The sequence below is a fragment of the Myotis nattereri genome (assembly GCF_964212035.1).
Source record: "Myotis nattereri genome assembly, chromosome: 4".
Classification (NCBI taxonomy): domain Eukaryota; kingdom Metazoa; phylum Chordata; class Mammalia; order Chiroptera; family Vespertilionidae; genus Myotis; species Myotis nattereri.
In genome coordinates, this window is record NC_138079.1 from 35,352,505 (window position 1) to 35,373,326 (window position 20,822).

General features: G+C 39.9%; 1 protein-coding gene across 1 annotated transcript in view; it reads left to right on the forward strand.

Annotated features, from left to right (window-relative positions):
* MAST4 (microtubule associated serine/threonine kinase family member 4) overlaps positions 1-20,822 on the forward strand; it is a gene marked incomplete at its 5' end in the record, with an annotated part of 512,560 nt that overhangs the window by 442,384 nt on the left and 49,354 nt on the right. Inside the window, 5 exon segments of the mRNA XM_081090007.1 lie at positions 4,516-4,673; positions 6,579-6,654; positions 8,623-8,832; positions 14,179-14,280; positions 16,699-16,831. Of these exon segments, the coding sequence (XP_080946133.1) occupies positions 4,516-4,673; positions 6,579-6,654; positions 8,623-8,832; positions 14,179-14,280; positions 16,699-16,831 (679 nt within the window).

Below are 20,822 nucleotides of genomic sequence, written 5' to 3' on the forward strand. Positions count from 1 at the left end.
GCTGTTCTTTTTCTCCATTTTATGGATCAAAAATGTGAGGCACAGAGAATGAACTGAGGGGCTGTGTGTACCAACTCCCTTGTTTTAACAGTGAAAACACAGTAAATGAGCTAGACTCAGGCTCCTGGCTCCTTTTAAGGAATTTACATGGTGTTTCTTCAAACAAACCTTGTGATTTATAAACTTGACCTAGCCATCTGTCAGAATGGAGTCCCTGCTGTCCCTGACTTCCATATGTGCCTAAGGAAGAGCCCCCTGGGACAGTGGTTAGTCACACACATACTCTGTGTTTCTAACAGCTTCTGGCCAGAGGTAAGACAGCTTTTCTCTTGTGTGTATTTTATTGAAGTGCTGGCATATCACTGTTGACCTCCTATTCCTGTTTTGTCCTTCAAAATGAAATTTCAGCTTTCAGAATCACTCCGAAGGACGCAAGGCACTCTTTCATTGTGGAGTAGGTGCTGTCACACAGAGGTTCAGCTGCCTTTTCTCCCTGTTGGCTGTTGCTGAAAATTATGACTGAAAAGTTGAAGAGTTACTTCTCATTTTCCTGTTTCTTTGTGTTCTTGTATCTTAAATATTAGGGCAAAAACTTAGCAAAATTGCTTATGAGTCTCTTTTTCTTCTAAACTAATCTGAATCACTTTTAGATTCTCAATTTCTGGGTTTACTTATTTAGTCAATCAGAAATGCATTTTAGTTATTTTTTAAATAAAAATACAGAATATATACAAATAAAACTACAGACACTTTGAAAATACAGTGTAAGTTTTACAGAAAATTGTGTTGTTAGCTGAATTCCAGAACTTCTTAGGCTGGAATGTAAATATCATGTCTTTGTTGTTGGATATTATGGAAACTGCAAAACTGGCTAGTGTTAAAAATGCTGTGTTCCTAAATTGGAAAGATTTGATCATGTGAAGTTTAATCGGTCCTTCCAGAGAATACTTAGTGTTGCAACTTATTTTAACTTCAAATTTTGAAGTTAAAATTAATTTGTGGAATTTTTAAAGAATATTCAAATAACATTCATAATTTTTTTAAAAAAATATATTTTATTGAGTTTTTACAGAGAGGAAAGGAGAGAGATAGAGAGCTAGAAACATCGATGAGAGAGAAACATCGACCAGCTGCCTCCTGCACACTCCCCACTGGGGATGCGCCCACAACCAAGGTACATGCCCTTGACCGGAATCGAACCCGGAACCCTTCAGTCCGCAGGCCGATGCTCTATCCACTGAGCCAAACCGGTTTCGGCAATATAATTTTTAATTTTAAAATAAGTCATATGGAATTGCAGCAATGGGAGGATCCTTCCCTATATTTCTCACCAGATAAATTATTTTCTGCTGGGGGAAACAGGAAATCAGAAATGCCTTAAATATGAGATATGACTCTAAAATGATATTACTTGAAACAGATAACAAGTAAAAAATTATGCATACATTTGAACACTGTTCTCTGCAAAATGGTTATCTTGAGAGACTAAAGGCTTATTTGAATGACTAGAGGCCCGGTGCACGAATTCGTGCATGGGTGGGGCCAGGCCAGTTTAGGGGAGGGGCTGCAGGCGGTTGGCCAGCCGGCCCCGCCCCTGATTGTGGTAGGGGAGCCAATCGGGGGTGGGGCTGTCCAGGGTGGACTGGCAGGCTGTTGGCAGGCCACCCCTGCCCTCAATCAGGAGCGGGGCTGGTCAGGGGGAGGGGCCATGGTGGTTGGCCGTCCAGCCCCACCCCCTGGTTGAACTCCCCGTCAAACTCCTGGTCGAGGGGCCAATTTGCATATTAGCCTTTTATTATATAGGATATCATTACTAAGAACATTTTGGAGCGACTTCTTATTGCCTTGAGAACTAGCAGCTCAGTTTTTGTGTCAGTCTTCACTCTTTGAAAGTGGATTTGACTTATGATACAGTCAAAGGTCATATGCAAACTAGTTGGGTGAGACTCATTAGCACCACACTTAGAGAACATGCTAAAAATGTAAAGTAATGAGCTCAGCTAATTAAGAAAGTAATTCTTGAAATTCTTCTAAAAGTGGTGTTCCAAGGATGTTTTCACCAGTGGAGGTATCTTTTCAATGGGGTATGAGGTCTTGCGGGGGGGGGGGGGGGGGGCAGTATCTACACCCTCTGTTGTCTTGGACGCTCTCGCCACTGGCTTTGCATCTCTTACTGCTGAAACTGAGCCTTGCATTTCTCTATTGTCCCATATCCACTCACTGCTTGGGCCCCATTTGGTGCCTTTTGACTCCCCAGGGCATTTTGGGGGCCTACAGTTGTTCCCAGTGCTTGGACTCATCCTGTTGTCACCAGTTCCTATTCGCACCTCGCTTGCTCTCACTGAGATAAGGTTCTCTCCCCAGAGCAGCTCCAGGCTTCCATGCTTCTTTAATACTGTGGAGGTTACACGACTCACACCCCTGCACCATTGTTTTACATATTCCCCATCACACATTCCTTATGGAATTCAGTTATATGGCTGTATATGGTATAACCACATTATTTTCCTCTTAGCGTTAACTCCTGTTAATATTTTTGTTACCTTTGCTGCAACTGTTTTTAAAGACACATTTTTATTTTGTTTAACAAATAAAATGTTAATTATACCACAAAAGCCCCTCCCACCCAATCCCTTCCTTTCTCCTCCCGCCCTCCACAGAGGGAACCTCCCCATTGGAGTCTCTTGGGATCATTCTCATGCAAGTGCATAATATCTTATGTGAACTTCTGGAGCCTGCTACAAATTAATTTGGAATTAATGTTCACATTTTAGAAAGGTAACATGATCCCTGTACTGTACACAACAGCCCAGCAGCAACTGGCCCAGCAGCTCATAATCAAATATATTAAGTTTCTACAGCAACCTGAGTCAACATTCACACTAAGTGGATTAAATACATATTTTTAAGTAGCTTGCCATCCGTTCAGCTGATGCTTTGCCATCAAAGGGGATTACTATACACTTATGAATTAACTTATGGGTTTTGGGGTTTTGAAATCTTAGATACAGAATTATGGACCTGGATTTACCTTTGAGATATATGTACAGATTCTTAATTCTCTTTTTCTGTTTGTTAATTTCCTTATTTTTGCTTTTATCCCAGCTGCTTCTCTCCTGCGTGGGTTTTTATTCTTTTGCCTATTTCTTGAGTTGTTGTGTGTGGTTGTTTTTTCATAGTGAAGGGTTTAAAGGTTGTGCCTGTACTTTCTGAATGGAGTTATGGTTTATCTCATAAACCTGTCTTGTAGGGTTCTCATTTTAATGGTTTATAAAATGATCTCATTACATTAGAAAAATCTCTATCTCTGTACGTACTTGGTACAGTGGTCTATAATTTCCGGGTATCAGGATATTTTTAAGCTGTAGTCACTCATTTCTAGTGTCCCTGCATTGCGATTTCAGTGTTTATGAGGTGTGCTCTTAACCTAATGACTTTTTTAAATGAAAAATAGCCTATTATAACTGAATTTTTAAAAGAGTGGTATCTTTCCAAATATGTTTATTCTAACCATGTTTCTATTATTCAAAAATTTCTCAATCTCTTGTTAGAATTGCTTACAGAGTTCATCATCCAATAAAAACATCAGTCTCTGTTTTATAGTTTTATTCTTCAGATTGATTAAAAGCAGTGTGATTTAACCATTCACCTTTTCTACCTTTCCTTGCTCCAAGTATTGAATGAACATTTTCAAAGAGTAAATCTAGCCTCAAGGGATTTAAAACTCACCACCACTTAAACTATTAAAAAAAAAAATAATAGTCTTAGTCAAAGAAAAAAGGGGAAAAAAAATCCAGTTTTTAAAACAATGGCATTGTTGAGAAAAGAATCTTTCTTTGTTCCTTTTTTCACCCAGGACACATATCCGTGGTAGTTGCATCAAAGGGCAGCATGCTTTGTAAAGAGTTCTCAGTTCCTAATTTATGATCACACATCATACAAGTCACAGTCACAGTGCTTGATTATAAGCCACAGTAGACATAAGTGTACTGTACTCCATTGAGAGCTAATCTGTCACTTAATGCACCCAAATTCTCATTCCAATTGTTACTGTCTTGCTTTGGCTTTGACCCATTTTCAGAGCCTGGGTTTTCTCCAGAGAGAAAACTCTTTGGGGAAATCATGTTATAGACCAATGAGACGAAATATAGAAACCCTTTTGACCTCCCAGAGAAAGTATTAAGGTGTTATCATGTAGGCAGTAGTTATTTATAACGTGAAAAGGAAACAGTGTAAAATGATGGGATATCAAGCTTTAATGCTTATACACACACACACACACACACAGACACACACACACACACACATTGAAAGACATTTTTTAATTGAATTTATTTGGGCTTATGTTTGTTAATAACATTATATAAGTGTAAGGGCTATAATTCTATAGCACATTATCTGTATATTGTATTGTGTGTTCATCATCCCAAGTCATGTCTCCTTCCATCACCATTTATCCCCCCACCCCCTACTGTTCTTAAGGTAGTCACATAACTTGTCTCTGGTTTGTTTTAGTCATCCTGTTCCTCCCAGGAGAAGTTGCACCAGTTACCATACCAACCAACGCCAGATGAATTACACTTCTTATCGAAACATTTTTGTACTACCGAAAGCATCGCCACGGAGAACAGATGCAGGAACACCCCTATGCGTCCCCGTTCCCGAAGTCTGAGGTGTGTAGACCCAATTGAAAAATGTTGCTTAATTGGATTGCCTCTTTTCAATCCTTTCAAGGGAAGACTTTTGGTCCTGTAATTCATGTATGCATTCATTGATTTGTGAACTGCTCTAACTATAGTGTGATTTTCCCATCTGCACAGGATGTTGTTAATTACCATTGAAAAAGGTCGTATTATTTTTCTTTTAAATTCTTACAATTCCTACGAATTGCTATAGTAGCAGTAATTACAGTGGCTAAAGGATCTGTAAGACCTTCTAGCCTTTGGAAATTTCAAGATGATCGAATTATGGTGCAAGAGGAGTTAATAATTTAAGAGGGAGAAGTTGGGCTGAAAGGGAAGACAACACATTGAGATTCACATGTGATATTTAGATTCTACATTACAAAAGCCCTCCGAGATCTTTCGTTCTTTTCTCCAGGATTTTGAACAAACTGTTAGCAGTCTGTGTCCCTTGAATTTTGTGGATGCCCAATGTAGTTCAAATTTTTTGACAAAAAAAGTAGAGCCAGTTTTATTTTGACCTTATTTCAAAAGTCACAGTTTGATGGTTGAGGAAGCAGACTCTAAAGCAGAGATGGGGATGTTTATGAGGAGTGCTTGGGATCCACCCCTGCGGAAGGAGGGGAAGCAGCATGGCGCACAGGGAGATGTGTAGCTGCCACACAGGCCCACAGTGTAGCTGATCCCACAGGGAGCCCTGGGGTGATATGACCCATCGGAGTTGTACCTCCAGGCCCAATGGCCCTTCCTTTACATCTCCACCTCAGTCGCTCTGGACGTACTCCCCTGAAAAGGGCATGGCCTTGGGTGAGGTGACTCTGAAGCTGAGGCCATCGCTAAAGGGACCATCCCCTGTCCCAGCAACTGCAGGGGGATTTGGCAGCCATCTCTGGGTCCAGCAAGTACCAGATCTGATGGTATAGAATTGGTGCACTTTGACATATTAAGGTTTTATTATAAAAAAATATTTTGTCAGGAGTACAATTGAATAGTAAAGTTTACTCAGAAGGGTTTTTTTTCCCCCTCTGTATCCTTCATATTTAGTATCATAAACTGATAACAAATATCACCACATTTGGTAATTGTAGGATGTGTTAGACTATTTTGAGATACAGAATAAAAGACCAATTTTATGCCTGCATTTAATGACATTGCATGTTACTACACAGCTGCCCTTTCGTTTTATGAAAGGAGTCTCTAGGATCTCTAGTGCAAACAATGTCCTCCTGGGCATGTAAATACTCACACGGAAGTTGCACAACTACACACCACTAAGAAGGAACACAGACCTGCTACTGAAACAAAGAAAAACGACCACAGTTGTATGCCTGTTTCATATTGTACATAGCGCCCACCTCGGCATCCCAAATAAATGTTTGCTAGGCTAGAAAATGGATTTCAGTGCTGACACCTGTGCGGGGAAGGCTCCTAACCCTCTCCAGCGGGCCGTGGCGGAGCGCAGGTGTATGATGAAAGTGTGAAATCAGACACTTCTGCATGGGCTTGAGGTTGTTTCTGTGGCCGCCCTAACCGCTTTTATAGTGCAGGTCACTAACGGGTTTCCCGAACTCACGCTCAGGTGCAGGCTCCGTACAGAATATAAGCTCAATTTAAGGCTGTTTCCTCAGTTCTGCAGTGCAGCTGTAATTAATATGCGGCATTCCACTTCTCGAACTTGCTTGTCGGTTCCGCATGAGGGTGTCTCTATGTTTGTGGGCAGGTGTGTGTGCACTAATGAATGATTTTGTAGTTTAGTACCTAATACGTTTATTTGTGTTGTTGTTTTTTTACAAAGGTTGCATAGTACTTTTGATGCAACCAATTGTTTATAAATAAAAGGCTTATTTTCATTTCACGCTGTGGCAAGTTTAAAAGGGTAATTTGCTTTGCTTGCAGCCCTGGACGTTCTCCCGCCTGCTGTGACCATGAAATAATTATGATGAACCATGTCTACAAAGAAAGGTTCCCAAAGGTAATGAGTTGAATTGAAGGTGCCTGGCATTGGAACAAACAGGCACCGCAGGTTTAGTGTCCGTAAGGTGGTTGTAAGGGATGGAATGGTTCAGTCTAGAAATGACCTGCATACAACAGCACAGCCTCCTTAGAAAGATGGAATCACTAAACATGTTGACAAACTGCTGAGAGCTAGCCACACAGTCTGGTGCTGAACTGGCCCCAAGTGAGCCCTGCTGTTGTAGCACCACTGGGGCCTCTCGCCCCTGGTGCTCTCCGTGCCCATGCTCTGGGCCCGCAGTCTTGTTAAGCAGAGACTGTGTCCTTCCTTAGAAGCCTGGTATGTCATGGAAATCTTTTTTTTTTTTTTAGCCTAATGTTTTGTTTTTATGACTTCGTATCTCTTTACCAATTACTTATCTAACCTTAATAGTGCCATGTTCCCCATTAGAGTGGCTAAAGGAATTTTTTAAATAAAATGTGTTTGTTTGTTTTTCATTTTAGAGAGAGAGGAAGGGAGAGGGAGAGAGAAACATTGATGTGAGAGTAAAACATTGATCTGCTGCCTCCTGCACACCCCCTACTAGAGATCAACCATGCAACCGGGGCATGTGCCCTGACCAGCATCAAACCCGAAGCCTCTTGGTGTGTGGGACAGAGCTCAACCAACCGAGTCACACCGGCCAGGGCTTGCGAAAGGGATTTGAACTGAGCCTGAGAGGCCTGGATGAATGGTTGTTGCCAGGCACCCTGGCTGCAAGAAGCTGCTGTCCGGTAGTTTCTGACACCTCATTTCCACAGCTTTTCCACCAAAGTGTCCTGCACATGTGGGAGAAGGCAATTTCTCCGTTTTGTCACTTTTCCTTCCCCCCACCCCCTATCATTACAGCTCTGGGCAAGAGAACAAAAGGAAATCTTTGGTTTCATAGATCAAGAGTAGAGTACTTATTTTTGTAATGAACCCAACATGGATGCCATTGATTAAAGCCATTTCAGCTATTTATCACATGTCACTTGGTTCCCAGGGAAGCGGGTCCTGACTGTAGTTAATACGGGTTAGGATTTCAGAGGGGACAGGAGGCAGAGGGAACCTCCCTGATTAGGCAGCCAACAGTGAGGAGTATTGACTAGGCAATGGGGCATCACAGACAAGGAAATGGATGTTGGAAAGGACATTGTAGATTTACGTTACCAAGGGAACCCCCTTGGCCTTTTGCACATGTCACACAGCTTTTTGAGGAGAGGATCAAGGTGGTGTAAGATGCTGGTTCCTGGTACATGAAAACAGCTGAGGACACACTTGGCCTGCCCTATGGGGCTCCAGTGACAGTCCCGATGGTGGAATAGGTAGAAACAGAGCCATTCGATGCTTTTGACAGTGTCTTTAAAAGAACTGAAGATCTGAAATGAAAGCATAACATTTCATGGACAGTAAGTTACCTGAAGAAGGTTACATGGGCCATTTTACATGGGCATAGGAAAAAAGCAATTATTGCCCTGGGACGTTCAGTTTCCCTTCCATACCTCAGATCTTTCTTCCACGTGGTGTGACCTCTTTTTTTTGTTCAAATAGACTGTTTTTTTGGGCAGTTTTCAGTTCACTGCAAAATTGAGCAGAACGCACAGAGTTCCCAAATACTCCCTGACCCCACACATGCACAACCCCCTCCCATCAATATCCACCACCACAGTAGCCCCTTTGTTAGAAAGGATGAACCTGCAAGGTCACCTCATCATCACCTAAAGCCCATACTTTATGTCAGGGTTCACTCTCCGTGCTGTACATTCCACAGGCTTTGAGGAATGTATGGTGACGTGTGCACCAGTATAGTATCATTCAGAAACGAGGCTTCTTTCGAATTTAATTTCTAGAATTACGTTTAAAAACTTGAGGAAGTCTCTGAAAATGCGAGAGAAGCGTGCTGATAGAATTGTCCAGATGCGTGTTTCCTTGTTGCATCTGTGTGTGCACATCTTCTCTAAACAGGCCACCGCGCAGATGGAAGACCGTCTGACGGACATCATCACCAGCTACTCCCCTGACCACGTGCTCCCCCTGGCAGACGGGGTGCTCAGTTTCACTCACCACCAGGTTATTGAGCTGGCTCGAGATTGCTTGGATAAATCCCACCAGGGCCTCATCACCTCACGATACTTCCTTGAATTGCAGCACAAATTAGATAAGTTGCTACAGGAGGTAAGGACCATGCGGCATATAGAGTTTGCTGACTTATTTTGCCTTTCCCCTGAAAAAAAAATAATTTTTTTATGAGAGCATTTGCTTAAGTTTTAACCGTGTGATGGAGTTCATATTCCAGGGAAGCAAAAAAGAAGCAGGGAAAAAATACCACCTGATTGCTACTTCCCATAAATGGATTCCGCTCCTCATTTATAGTAATAGAAAGTTAATGTAATAACCTTTACAGAAACCTTGGGACCCAACAGCTCATGGCTCCAGGAGAAGTGGATTGTGAAGGATTTTGAAGCAATGATTCCCCGCCCATCCCTTAGCCATAACATTATAAATTGCCTGAGTGCATGTGTGTTATTTGATGATGCTATCTAGTTCTAATATCTGGAAAAGCTAAATGGAAAATTGCTGCCTTCTTCCAGGCCGTTGTGTCCTATTAATTAACCTGCATGTGGTATTGGGTGGTAAATGGCAGCTTAGATTTTCATTAGTGTCAGTTCTTCTTCTAACGAAATATCCAATTTCCGAAATGATAGGTAAACACAGGGCTTGTCTAGGTCTTACTCCTGCAGGCCTCACTCCTGATAATCCCCGGGACCGGAAGGGAGTGTGCACAGTGGAATGGCATTAGTGCTTAATGTTGCTATTCTGATTGAAATTGATAAGCCACAGCCTACAAGTAAAACCTATTTAGCCTATATAGTAGGGTATATTGTATTTCTGTATCTCATAGGGAATAAATTATGCCCATGTAAACATAATCGAAGATGGTTTTCTGTAAGTATGAATATGTGAATAATTGCATGAAGCTGAAGGAAAATATTAGCATCTTAGTTATCTAGAAATTCATCCGTCCTTGCCCCTACCAAATTTAGTTGTGGCAAGATGAGAGGATCCCTCTCTGTGTAGCAGCTATTTTATCCCCTCTCCCATCCTAATCTCCCAACTGAGTTTTCTGATCTCTGTTCCCATTTCTCACATTCCAACCTATTGCAACCACTAAGGCAGTGTTTCTCAGACTGACTTTGGGGATAAACACATTGTTTTATTTTATTTTTTAATTTTTGCTGTTAATTTCCAATTTGATATGGACCAATTCTCCTATAAATTAAAATGAAATTAATTTACAGGCAAATGATCATGCATTTGGGTTCCAGCCGTGGAGAATGGCTGTAAGGGTTGCTAAATGCTTGGTCTCAGTAATTGCACTTCTCTCATCACAGACTGATAACGGCTTGTGGCCTGCCCCCAGTCTTCAGGCCGTTTGCGTAGCACGCCACTAGGTCATCATGTCTGTGTGGGCAGAGATATTGTCTGTTACATTCACCGAGGATAAGGTGCTACACAGTGGGGACTCCGTCCACATGTGCAGAATACCTGGCTTCTGACTCACTCTCACTAAACTCACTGATATGAGTTCAAATCCTCCCTCCTGTTCTTTTACCAGGCTCAGGCCCTCGTCCTCACTGGTCTGCCCCCTTCTGTTCCTCACCCCTCAAATTCATACTCCTGTGCAACTGCAAGAACATCTATCTAACAACCTTTAGTGGCTCCATTCTGCCTACAAGTAAAAACCATAACGTGGCCTGTGTCACTCTCCTCATCTCAATACATTTAACTACAATACACTATATTGTTCTGTTTGGAGGCCTCAGTTCACCAGCATGCCGTGGGCTCTTTGAGGGACAAGGATCGCCCTCAAATCATCTCTAACTCCCTGGTACCTGCCCCCAGGCTTGATGTTTACTTGGCTCTTCAGTAACTGGGAGGGAGGCAGGTGAGAGGAAGAGGATGCATGTGTATGCATGCCAAAATATCCCATCCGTTCTGATCTGTTGTCAGGTAATCTAATTCTGCTGTTCCTTTTAATTAAGTCAACTTCTAGAAAATGCAGGAAACACTGTACATGTTACTTTTATGAGAATACCTTAAAAATTATATTTGTTGCCCTGACCAGTTTGGCTCAGTGGATAGAGCGTCAGCCTGCAGACTCAAGGGTCCCGGGTTCGATTCCAGTCAAGGGCATGTACCTTGGTTGCGGGCACATCCCCAGTAGGGAGTGTGCAGGAGGCAGCTGATCGATGTTTCTCTCTCATCGATGTTTCTAACTCCCTATCCCTCTCCCTTCCTCTCTGTAAAAAATCAATAAAATATATTAAAAAAATAAAAATAAATAAAATAAATAAAAATTATATTTGTTAAATGGAGACTTTCTAAACAGAAGAGACCTCTGCACGATACTCTTTCTAAATTCTATGTTCTGTCCCAGGAGGTTATTATAATTACTAGCTTAGTCCTGTTTTTCCTTCCTTCATGGACATTCCCCAAAAAGGGTACAATCAATACAAAAAGCAACTTACACTGAAATCTTTCACTTAATTTTGTTTCTGTATGAGAGATCTGACGGATTGTTTGTGACAATTAAAAAATCTTAGGGTTCCAAAAATCACCAGAATGGACCATATAATAAATAAAAAAATGTGGATTTTTAGAGAAATTTCTTTTTGAGGGCAGAGAAGCATGTGTACTTGTGGCATAAAGGGCATTGTTGGGTCTGAATAAGAATGTTTTCTTATTTATCTTGACAGATAAACATTTCCTTCAGTCCTTTTGTGAAAATCAGAACTATCTTCACAATCACATTCACAATGTCCTTTCAGAGTTTGGCGCTAAAAGGTCACAGGGAATTGTGGGACTTGCTTTGCCTTCCCCACGATGCACTGCTGTCAGTTCCCAGCTGTGACATTGTGTGCCCGCCTGGCTCGCCTCCCAGCCGCTTTTCCCATTGTCAGTCTCTTGCATACCCAAACCAGGTCTCCCTGGGCTTGGATAGCTTGATTAAACTGATGCCTTTTAAAGTACTGACATCTAGGTCAGTTCCTGATACATGCTTTTATGTCTCCATTCTTTATTTCTTTTTTTCACTTAGGTGTACTTAGCCAAAGAAAATGAAATACATAGGAAGCTATAACCTGCCCTCAAATCTGGGTCTCAGTATTTTTTACAGTGGCCAACACTTAAAATACAAACACAGGTATCAGTAAGCATTGGAGCTTGTTGTTGGCAGCCAAGAATATATTACTCTTCTCATGCTGTGTGTATGGTTCTGATTAGAGTTATTTTAACGAAGCTTCCCCATTCCTCCTCAATAATGTTAGGAGATAAAATATTACCTGAGTTAATATAACCCATTGTATGTTTTGGCCTTATTATGGCTGATAATTTTTGGAAGTAAGAATGAATGGATTATTACAGTTTTTAAAATGGAATTTATAATCTAAACTGAATATTTTTAAAAATTTTAAGATATAGAATTCTTATTTCTCTTTAAAGAGACTAACAAAATATGCAGACTTTTTAGATTTTTTTTTTTGCATTTCTGAATTTATAAAGCAGTAATTATTAGAGTATCTAGCCCAAATTGTCAATCAGAATGTTAGGTGGTGGCCCTAGCTGGTTTGGGTCAGTGGATAGAGTGTCAGCCTGCGGACTGAAGGGTCCTGGGTTCGATTCCAGTCAAAGGCACATGCCTGGGTTGTGAGCTCGATCCCCAGTAGAGGGCATGCAGGAGGCAGCCGATCAATGATTCTCTCTCATTGATGTTTCTAACTCTCCCTCTCCCTTCTTCTCTGAAGTCAATAAAATATATATATATATATTTTTAAAAAGTTAGGTGGGGCCCAGCTGGTATGGCTCAGTGGTTGAGTGTTTACCTATGAACCAGGAGGTCATGGTTCCATTCCCAGTCAGGGCATATGTCCAGGTTGTGAGCTTGATCCTCAGTGTGGGGCATGCAGGAAGCAACCAATCTATGGTTATCTCTCATCATTGATGATTCTCATTCTCTCTCTCTCTCTCTCTCTCTCTCTCTCTCTCTCTCTCTCTTCCCTTTTCTTACTCTCTGAAATCAATAAAAATACATTTTTTAAAAAGTTAGGTGGGAATGTTTTATTTTATCTTAAGGGTAAACTATAAAGAAGATGTATAACCACATTTCTTGGCACTCATTATATCTTCCAAAATCTTTTTTATTGTAAAACAAAAATTGGAAAGAAAACTTAAAGATAGCTTAAATATTATGTATATCTCCTTATGTATGTTTCAGCAGTCTTACTGGTTACCAGGACCTATAGTTATAGTTACTAGTTGGTTTGCTTTGAACACATTCTATTCTAACACTATTCACCAATGGTCTTTTTTGGGGGGAGGGAGGGTGTTGTTGTTTTTTTAATGTTAGCTGTTTTGCTTTTGCTGGTATATGATTTTTGTACCTACATTTTAGGAAGTTGCCTTTGATTTGGTGGCTTAAATTCAATAATCATATTACTGCTAAATAGAACCATTTTTCAAATATAACCAATTCTGTTTATGGGAAGGCTGATTCTTGTCAGAATTAAGCACCTTCAGTAATGATTTTAAATGCTTATTACTATGACTGTGCAATTATATTCTGTTGTACCAGCATCACCTTGATTTTTTAATCCTTACAAGAAAGTAAATCATAAAAATTTTTAAATAAAAAAAGCCTAAAAGTAAGCATGCACAGAAGTTTACATTTAAACTTTTTAAACTTTTGTTTTAGGTCTCCTTTGATACAAATTTACCTAATTTCTTCAAGAAAATGTCATTGAAAATTAAAATGATTCTAAATAAACAGAGTTTTGTCCTCAGGCTATTTGTTGTGCATTGACTGCTCATGTAGGCAACATGCATAATAAAATTTTAAAAGACTTTAAGTCAGTTAAATTTTATTGAGTTCCATGGCTAGGTACTATTTATTCAGTATGTGAAGTCGAAATCATATGTACGTATCCACCTAATATTGGAAAAAAGAAATGCACACTTTTTTACATGTTATGAAATAACTAATGTATAGACTAAACATATTGTGTATGTAAAATGTCCTTTGTGAATGTGTTAAATACCCATCGTCTGTGTTACAAAAGTAGTCCTTCATTCACTCTGTTAGCTGCTTCCTACACGTAAGATGTTACATCTGGAAAATCAGATTCCTTGGCAGCTGCCCACTCTACTTGTACCACAGACTTAATGTGTCATAAACTTTTAATGTCTCCTGCCTTCATGGTTCACATTAGGGGCCCTAATATTTGATTTTTAACAGAGAGAATTAATCAAAGCTTTGCAATTAAAATTTAGCTAATAGAGCCATTTTGGAGATATAGAAGTTTAATAGTGTCCATTTATGTAGAGCTAATGTCCACTTATCAATCTTTTAAAAGTATTTTCTAAATCGCTTAATGTTTGAATATTTGCAATTATCCAATTAGCATGCTTTGCTGAGTTTCTTTTCTGTTTAATGGAGCAACTCTGTGTCATCATTCTTTCTCATAGGCTCATGAACGTTCAGAAAGTAGTGAACTGGCTTTTATCAAACAACTAGTCCGAAAGATCCTGATCGTTATCGCCCGCCCCGCGCGGTTACTGGAGTGCCTGGTAAGTTGCCCCTAGAGGTGACTCCATTATTTATTGTTAACTGTGGAAGAGCCATGACCATCAGCTCCAATTCTCTTTGGCTCCAAAGACCAGCGCTGAACAGAGTCCATGGGAACTATAATTTATGATGACATCCATGTGTGACTTGTTTTCTGGCTCTAAGTAAGAATTCGAGGACTTGTGCTGTAGTAAGTGATAGTCACATTCTGACCAAACTTAACAGCTGAACGTGAAATATGTGCGTCACCCTATCTCAGTGTAATACTCCGTTACCGCTGATTTACATTCTTGCTGAGCCTCACTTTTTGGGTATTGCCCAGATGCAAAGAAACAGAAATGAGAGGTCTGATATACGGTAACCTGTGGTTATAATTATTATTTGTTTGTTAAAATTTGGCATGTTAGAAATATGTTCTAGTCAGCAGCCCATATGGGAGAACGCAGTAGGACCTCATCCAGATTTGAAGACATGACTTAGAGTTTAGTTCATTTTATCTGTTTGTTTTTTGTTTTTGTTTTTGTTTTGGTCAGTGATTATTTTTCTGTTTTAAAATTTCTGTTTTATGTAATTCTCATGGAGATTTTATGAAATACTGAACAAATACGAAGCTTTGAACATAAGAATGGTTTTTAAAAGAGCTTAGCATACTATGAACACTAACTTTTAATTGCACTAGCCATTAAAACATTTTATAACTCGGTGTACAATACAACTTTTCAGAATTATACATACCCCCTCACCACACACATATTAACATTCAAAGCTTTCTATAATAGTGACATGTTCACAGCCTCATTAATAAGTACAAATGCATAGTGAGACGTGGCAGAGAAGAAACCTTGAGAAAGGTGAGGGAATTGGGATGAGGCCTCTCCATCGATGGCCAGGAGCCTTAGAGCCACAGAATCAAAAGGACCACTTGGCATTGGGTGGTCCTTGGAAAGATAAAGGGGCAAAAAGACTGATGCCTCAGGAGAGGAGGAGCTTGTGTGACTGGCAAATGTGGTTGAAGAAAGACTTGTTATTCATTCTCCCGGTGAACCTTGTGCACCACATGCGTGTACCTCCTGCAGTGACTTAATCCGGGGGGAAATACCATTTAGCATAAAAACTCGTTTCTCTGGACAGCTGCAGATAGGCTCAGAGGAGATCTGGCCTTAGAAAGGAAATGAATCCTTTACAGTAATCACTCCTAACCAGAAGAGGGAGAGGAAAAGCATAGCCTCTCAAAGACAGAAACAAGTGAACGCAGAAGTAGATTTAAAAATGTTGCTCTCAGAATTGTTGAAAGTTCAGCTGAAACTGGAATTTCTGAATTTTCAGGATGTGTCTCTCACCAGTGGTCTTATCTGCCAGGGGCTCTCACCAATGGTCTTATCTGTCAGTGTCTGACGTGTGTCTAAGGCACCGAGTGTATACATTGGTTTGGCTAGACTCCATTTGCAGCAAGCTTTTTAATAGGGCCTTTATTTATTATTTTTCTTACTAACTTTCTCATTTTATTTTTTCCATCACCATTTATCTTAGAAACTCTTTAAGTAATTGTCAGGTGAAATTCTAAGATTCCAAAGTTGCATGCTTTTGGGACATTAATCAACATAGGAAAAATTCTGGAGGGAAAAAAATCCAGGAAGTATAACTGAAAATAGCAACTGTGCTTTAAATCTGTGAGCATAATTGTTTATAGCACATAAATCCTTCTAGAGTGATGTGATTCTAAAGCTTTTTACTTCGTGCTAGACACCACAGACACCAAGGAGAGTAAAAATACATAGGAAAAAATGTGCTACCGGTTTTTAAAAATAGGCAGAGGTAATTGGAAGCACTAAGTTCGCATTTTTCTTTCTTAACCTTCACATTATATGAATGTTAATGACTTAATTTTAGAGTTTACTGATAAAAAAAGTGGTAATTTTGAACTTTTTCCTTCTAATATCTTTGGACACTCCTGTACTAAGGGAGTTTCTGGCAAAACTTTTGACAAAATATGTTCTAATATTACTTGTTTGGTGTGTGGCTCTTTGTGGGGAGAGAGAAACTGGATCTTTTGGATGAGATTCCCAGAGTTTAAAACTTTGCTAAAGAGGCACAATTAAAAATTCAGACCTGTTTATTTTCAGTAAGATAGATATCTTAAAAGTGGAGATAGTACCTTCAAAGTTGCATTACAAGGACATTGGGAATGGTTATTCTATCTGGGTTACCAAGTACACAAATGTATTGTCTTAGAAAAATGAATAGTCTTTGAATATGAAGGGAGAATTATATACTTTTTAAAGCCATTTGCCTCCTTTCTGCATAAATAACCCACACCCATGTACACCCAGCAGTTGCTTGTGGATGGGACTTACATAATAAAACCTTTAACAGTTTTGACTCAAAGAAGTGTGTGTCCATCTGTGTTTGTCTTCTGCTAGGAATTTGATCCTGAAGAATTTTACTACCTACTGGAAGCAGCAGAGGGCCATGCAAAAGAAGGACAGGGTATTAAAACGGACATTCCCAGGTACATCATTAGCCAGCTGGGACTCAACAAGGACCCTCTGGAAGGTGAGTACCCTGGTGGGGCTGACCTTCCACTTGCTTATGCACTGTGAGCTCATGGAAGAACTTAGCGACAAATCTTTTCTTTTTCTTTTTTTGTTAAGTTTTGGCTCTGTCTATTGAAAAGTCCAAATTTGGGGACCAATTGTGATTGAAGGAAACAGATACAAGTTGAGCCCTGAGGAGCGAGTGAGCATGCCCCATACCTTTGTGTTTACCTAGGGTACGGGGCCTGCCCTGAAATCCTAGTGGCCTGTTGGCTGGACAGTGCCCGTGTCCCAGGAGGTTAGATTGCAGTCTTTCCAAGTATTTTTCTCTCGTGCAACGCTCAGTTGAGTTCTTCTCAAGGGTGCTTTTAATTTTGAAAATGTTGCTAAATAAATTAATTATAACTAATATAAAAGTGACATTTAAATTTAAAGTAATTTGGGGATAACTGATGATAGAGTACTTCAAATCAGGAACAGTGTTGGTAGACATATATTGCTAAAAAAGACTTGAATTTATCTATTTATCTATCTGTCTGTCTGTCTGTCTGTCTGTCTATCTATCTATCTATCTATAAGCCAAGTGACCAGAACAACCATAATGACCAGTTGCTACGACATGCACTGCAGCCGGACAACCCCCCCGGCCCCTCCCCCTGGCCACCTGGCCCCATCAGTCCTGATCAGGGCAGGCCAGCTGGCCCCCACCCATGCACGAATCCGTACACTGGGCCTCTAGTAGTAATATAGAAGAGAGCCAGGGGAGGTGTATCTTAAAGCTTACATAAGGATTTATGCTTGCTTCAGATAAAAAATACAGGTCTACTGCTATTAAATACAAAGAAGAGGAAGCATTCTCTTTGTGATTTTTTGAAAATCAAATATTAGGCAATAATTCCTCCCCTACCTTTTCCTGCTCTTTATTGTTTGGGATTGTCATTGAAAACATTTAGGTTATATACTGTCTAAAAAGACTCACAATCATAGACTCCTTCATTCAACATCACCTTCCAGGTTCATTACCTTGAATTTGCAAACAGTATGTGTCTTGCTAAATTGTCTGTAATGAAGGTAACTGTTAGCATAGGCATCTGTCCACGTGCAGCTGGGAAACCTGCTGCTCTCCACCCTGCTCCTCTGTATGCCCCTGCTTTGTTTGCACTTACGGCCATCGGATCTTTGCTTCCAGGGAAAGGATGTATGCGTTCCTGGGAGATAAAGCCAGGAAAACGTATACTGTACTGAAAGCAGTGCCACGACAGACTCAGCAGTTATCAGAGACTGGTGGCTGCTGCTCTGAAGCGTTCCCTGGGGAGAGATTTCCCCCATGGCTTTTAAATTACCATCGCTACCTTTTTGAATCATGAGTCTTCAGAAATGGTTTAAATCAATGAAATAAAAAGGGCAGATGTTTAATGGTATTTAGATGAGTTTTAAAAATCTCTTCAGGCATTACAAAATGATGCCTCAGGTTCCTGCTTCAAAAGCTGACTCTTGGTTCCATCCCATTACTACCTACTGCTTGCAAATAATATGTATTTCCCAGATAATAGTTATTTAGCAGAAATTCTATTTAAAACAGAGCCATTTTTTAATTTGTTTTTTTATGAAAATAATTGGAGTGGGGGAGGCTGTCAAAGTGAATTATAGTGACTCTTCACGCTGGAGAAGTTGTCTGTGTCAGCCCTTGAATTGTAGACTCAGAGCTCTCAGTTTGCTTAGCTAAAGAGCAGTAAATATCACTGTAGGCTCAACTTTGGTGGATAAATAATCTCAGGCCCATTTACATACCTTCAGAAAGTCTAAAAAATTAATAGTGATAGTTGACCAGTTTTAAGTTCAGTAATACAAATTGATCACTAGGAATTGTTTTTTTAACTCTTGATTCATATCTGAGGATAGTTTTTAATCTATTTGTTATCACTCAAAATGTGATTATTACAGACTGATCCACATTTTCTTCCCCTTCTTGTCTCTGTCTACACTAATATATCTGAAGCCTGACCTTTGATGGTGAGGAGTGAGGGTCTGGAGTGGGCCTGCCCAGAACTGGGCCCTGGCAGCCAGCCTTGCAGGCTGTGTGACCTTGACCATGCTAAAGAGCCTGCTTGTGCCTTGGTGTTCTTTCCATAAAAATGGGGTCATAGTGTTGCCTATTCAAAGAATTGTTTTCAGGGTTTATGAGTTTATCTCTGGACCCAAGAGGTAGTAATGCTTAATGAATGTGAGCTGCTGTTACCATTTTATTTAAACCATATTACAATCGCCTCTTTCCTGGAAAGCCCCTTCATCTGAATACATTTTAGTTCACCTCCTTGTTCATAAATCTGAAATGCTAGTCACATAGGATGTTGACAGCATTTGAATGACATCAAGAAAGCATACAGTTTGTACTGAGCTCATTTTTATCCTTTATTCTCAGTTTCTACAGGGAAACTGAGAAAGTGAGTGTCAGTCTCCAGTTATTGTCAAATCTGGAGTTTATTTTTATCCAGAGGCAACATTTCACTGTTGTTTTGCTTCATGTCTTTATGTGTAATCTTTCCCCCCAAAAGGGTAATTATATTTATAAGAACATAAATACATGAAATAAGAGCCTAAGAAATAATTTTAGATGCATACAGAAATATCCATCTAAAAACTGTAACTTTTTATTATACATGTTCAAGTTTGAAAATATTAGAAAATGCAAATTACCTGTGATCCTACCACTCAGAGATAACCCCTACCAAAGTTCGGGAGAAAATTCTTTCATGTCCTTTTTTTTTAATAAAACATGTTTTTTAAGTATAAAAATCTAAATGAACAGTAAACTGAATTAGATTTGAGTCTTCAAGGTTGCATCCCAGTGTAGGTTGAATAATTAGACAACTTTGTCTCTTTTAACTAGACCGCCATGGTAATAAGCTGGTGTCAAGCATGTGGCATCCAGCCCAGGATTAAGTACATAATATACTCAGTAATATTAAATAACCATCAACAGTCAGTGAGCACTTAATTTTTGTTACTCAACATTCTAAGAGCTTCACATGCATTATCATAAAAGTAATACTCATAAAGAGCTCATCTACTGATGGACATTTGGGGTGCTATTAAAAACAATGCTGCCATGAATGTAGGGGTCCATATATATAGTATTGTTGCCATCTTACAGAGAAAGACCCCAAGGTTAGAAGGTCACTAGTAAGTGTTGATAATGGTGGTAACCCACATCTTTGCATCCCCAAGTCCCTCTTAACCACTTAGTATTACTTTTCTTTCTGACAAACTGCAAATTCTTAGTGTACTAGGTGATCTATCTCTTAGTGGACATGAAGGAATGGAAGAAGGGATACTAATTACAACTTGAGAATCACCTCTGAGCTGTAGTCAGTGCTTCTTTGATGCCTGTCAGAGCCTGGGAAGACTTGCTTCTCTTGACTGTCTGATTATAAATAAGCACAGTCATTGACCCCCAAACCAGTTCTAAGCTGTGGTGGTTGTGTTAGGCCAGCGGCTCTCAACCTGTGGGTCGTGACCCCTTTGGGGGTCGAACGACCCTTTCACAGGGGTCGCCTAAGACCATCGGGAAACACATATATAATTATATATTGTTTTTGTGATTAATCACTATGCTTTAATTATGTTCAATTTGTAACAATGAAATTGGGGGTCACCACACCATGAGGAACTGTATTAAAGGGTCGCGGCATTAGGAAGGTTGAGAACCGCTGTGTCAGGCAGTGAATCCTGCTAGCTAAAGCAGAGGCCCAGATCTAACGTACCTATGTCTCGGTGTTCATAAGAAATGAGGTTCCATGGGACTACATCAAACTAAAAAGTTTGTGCCAAGCAAAGGAAACCATCAAAAAATGAAAAGAGAACCCACTGAATGGGAGAATATATTTGCCAATGATACATCTGATAAAGATTAACATCCCAAACTTATAAAGAACTTATAAAACTCAACACACACACACACACACACACACACACACACACACACACATCACACCAAACAATCCAATTAA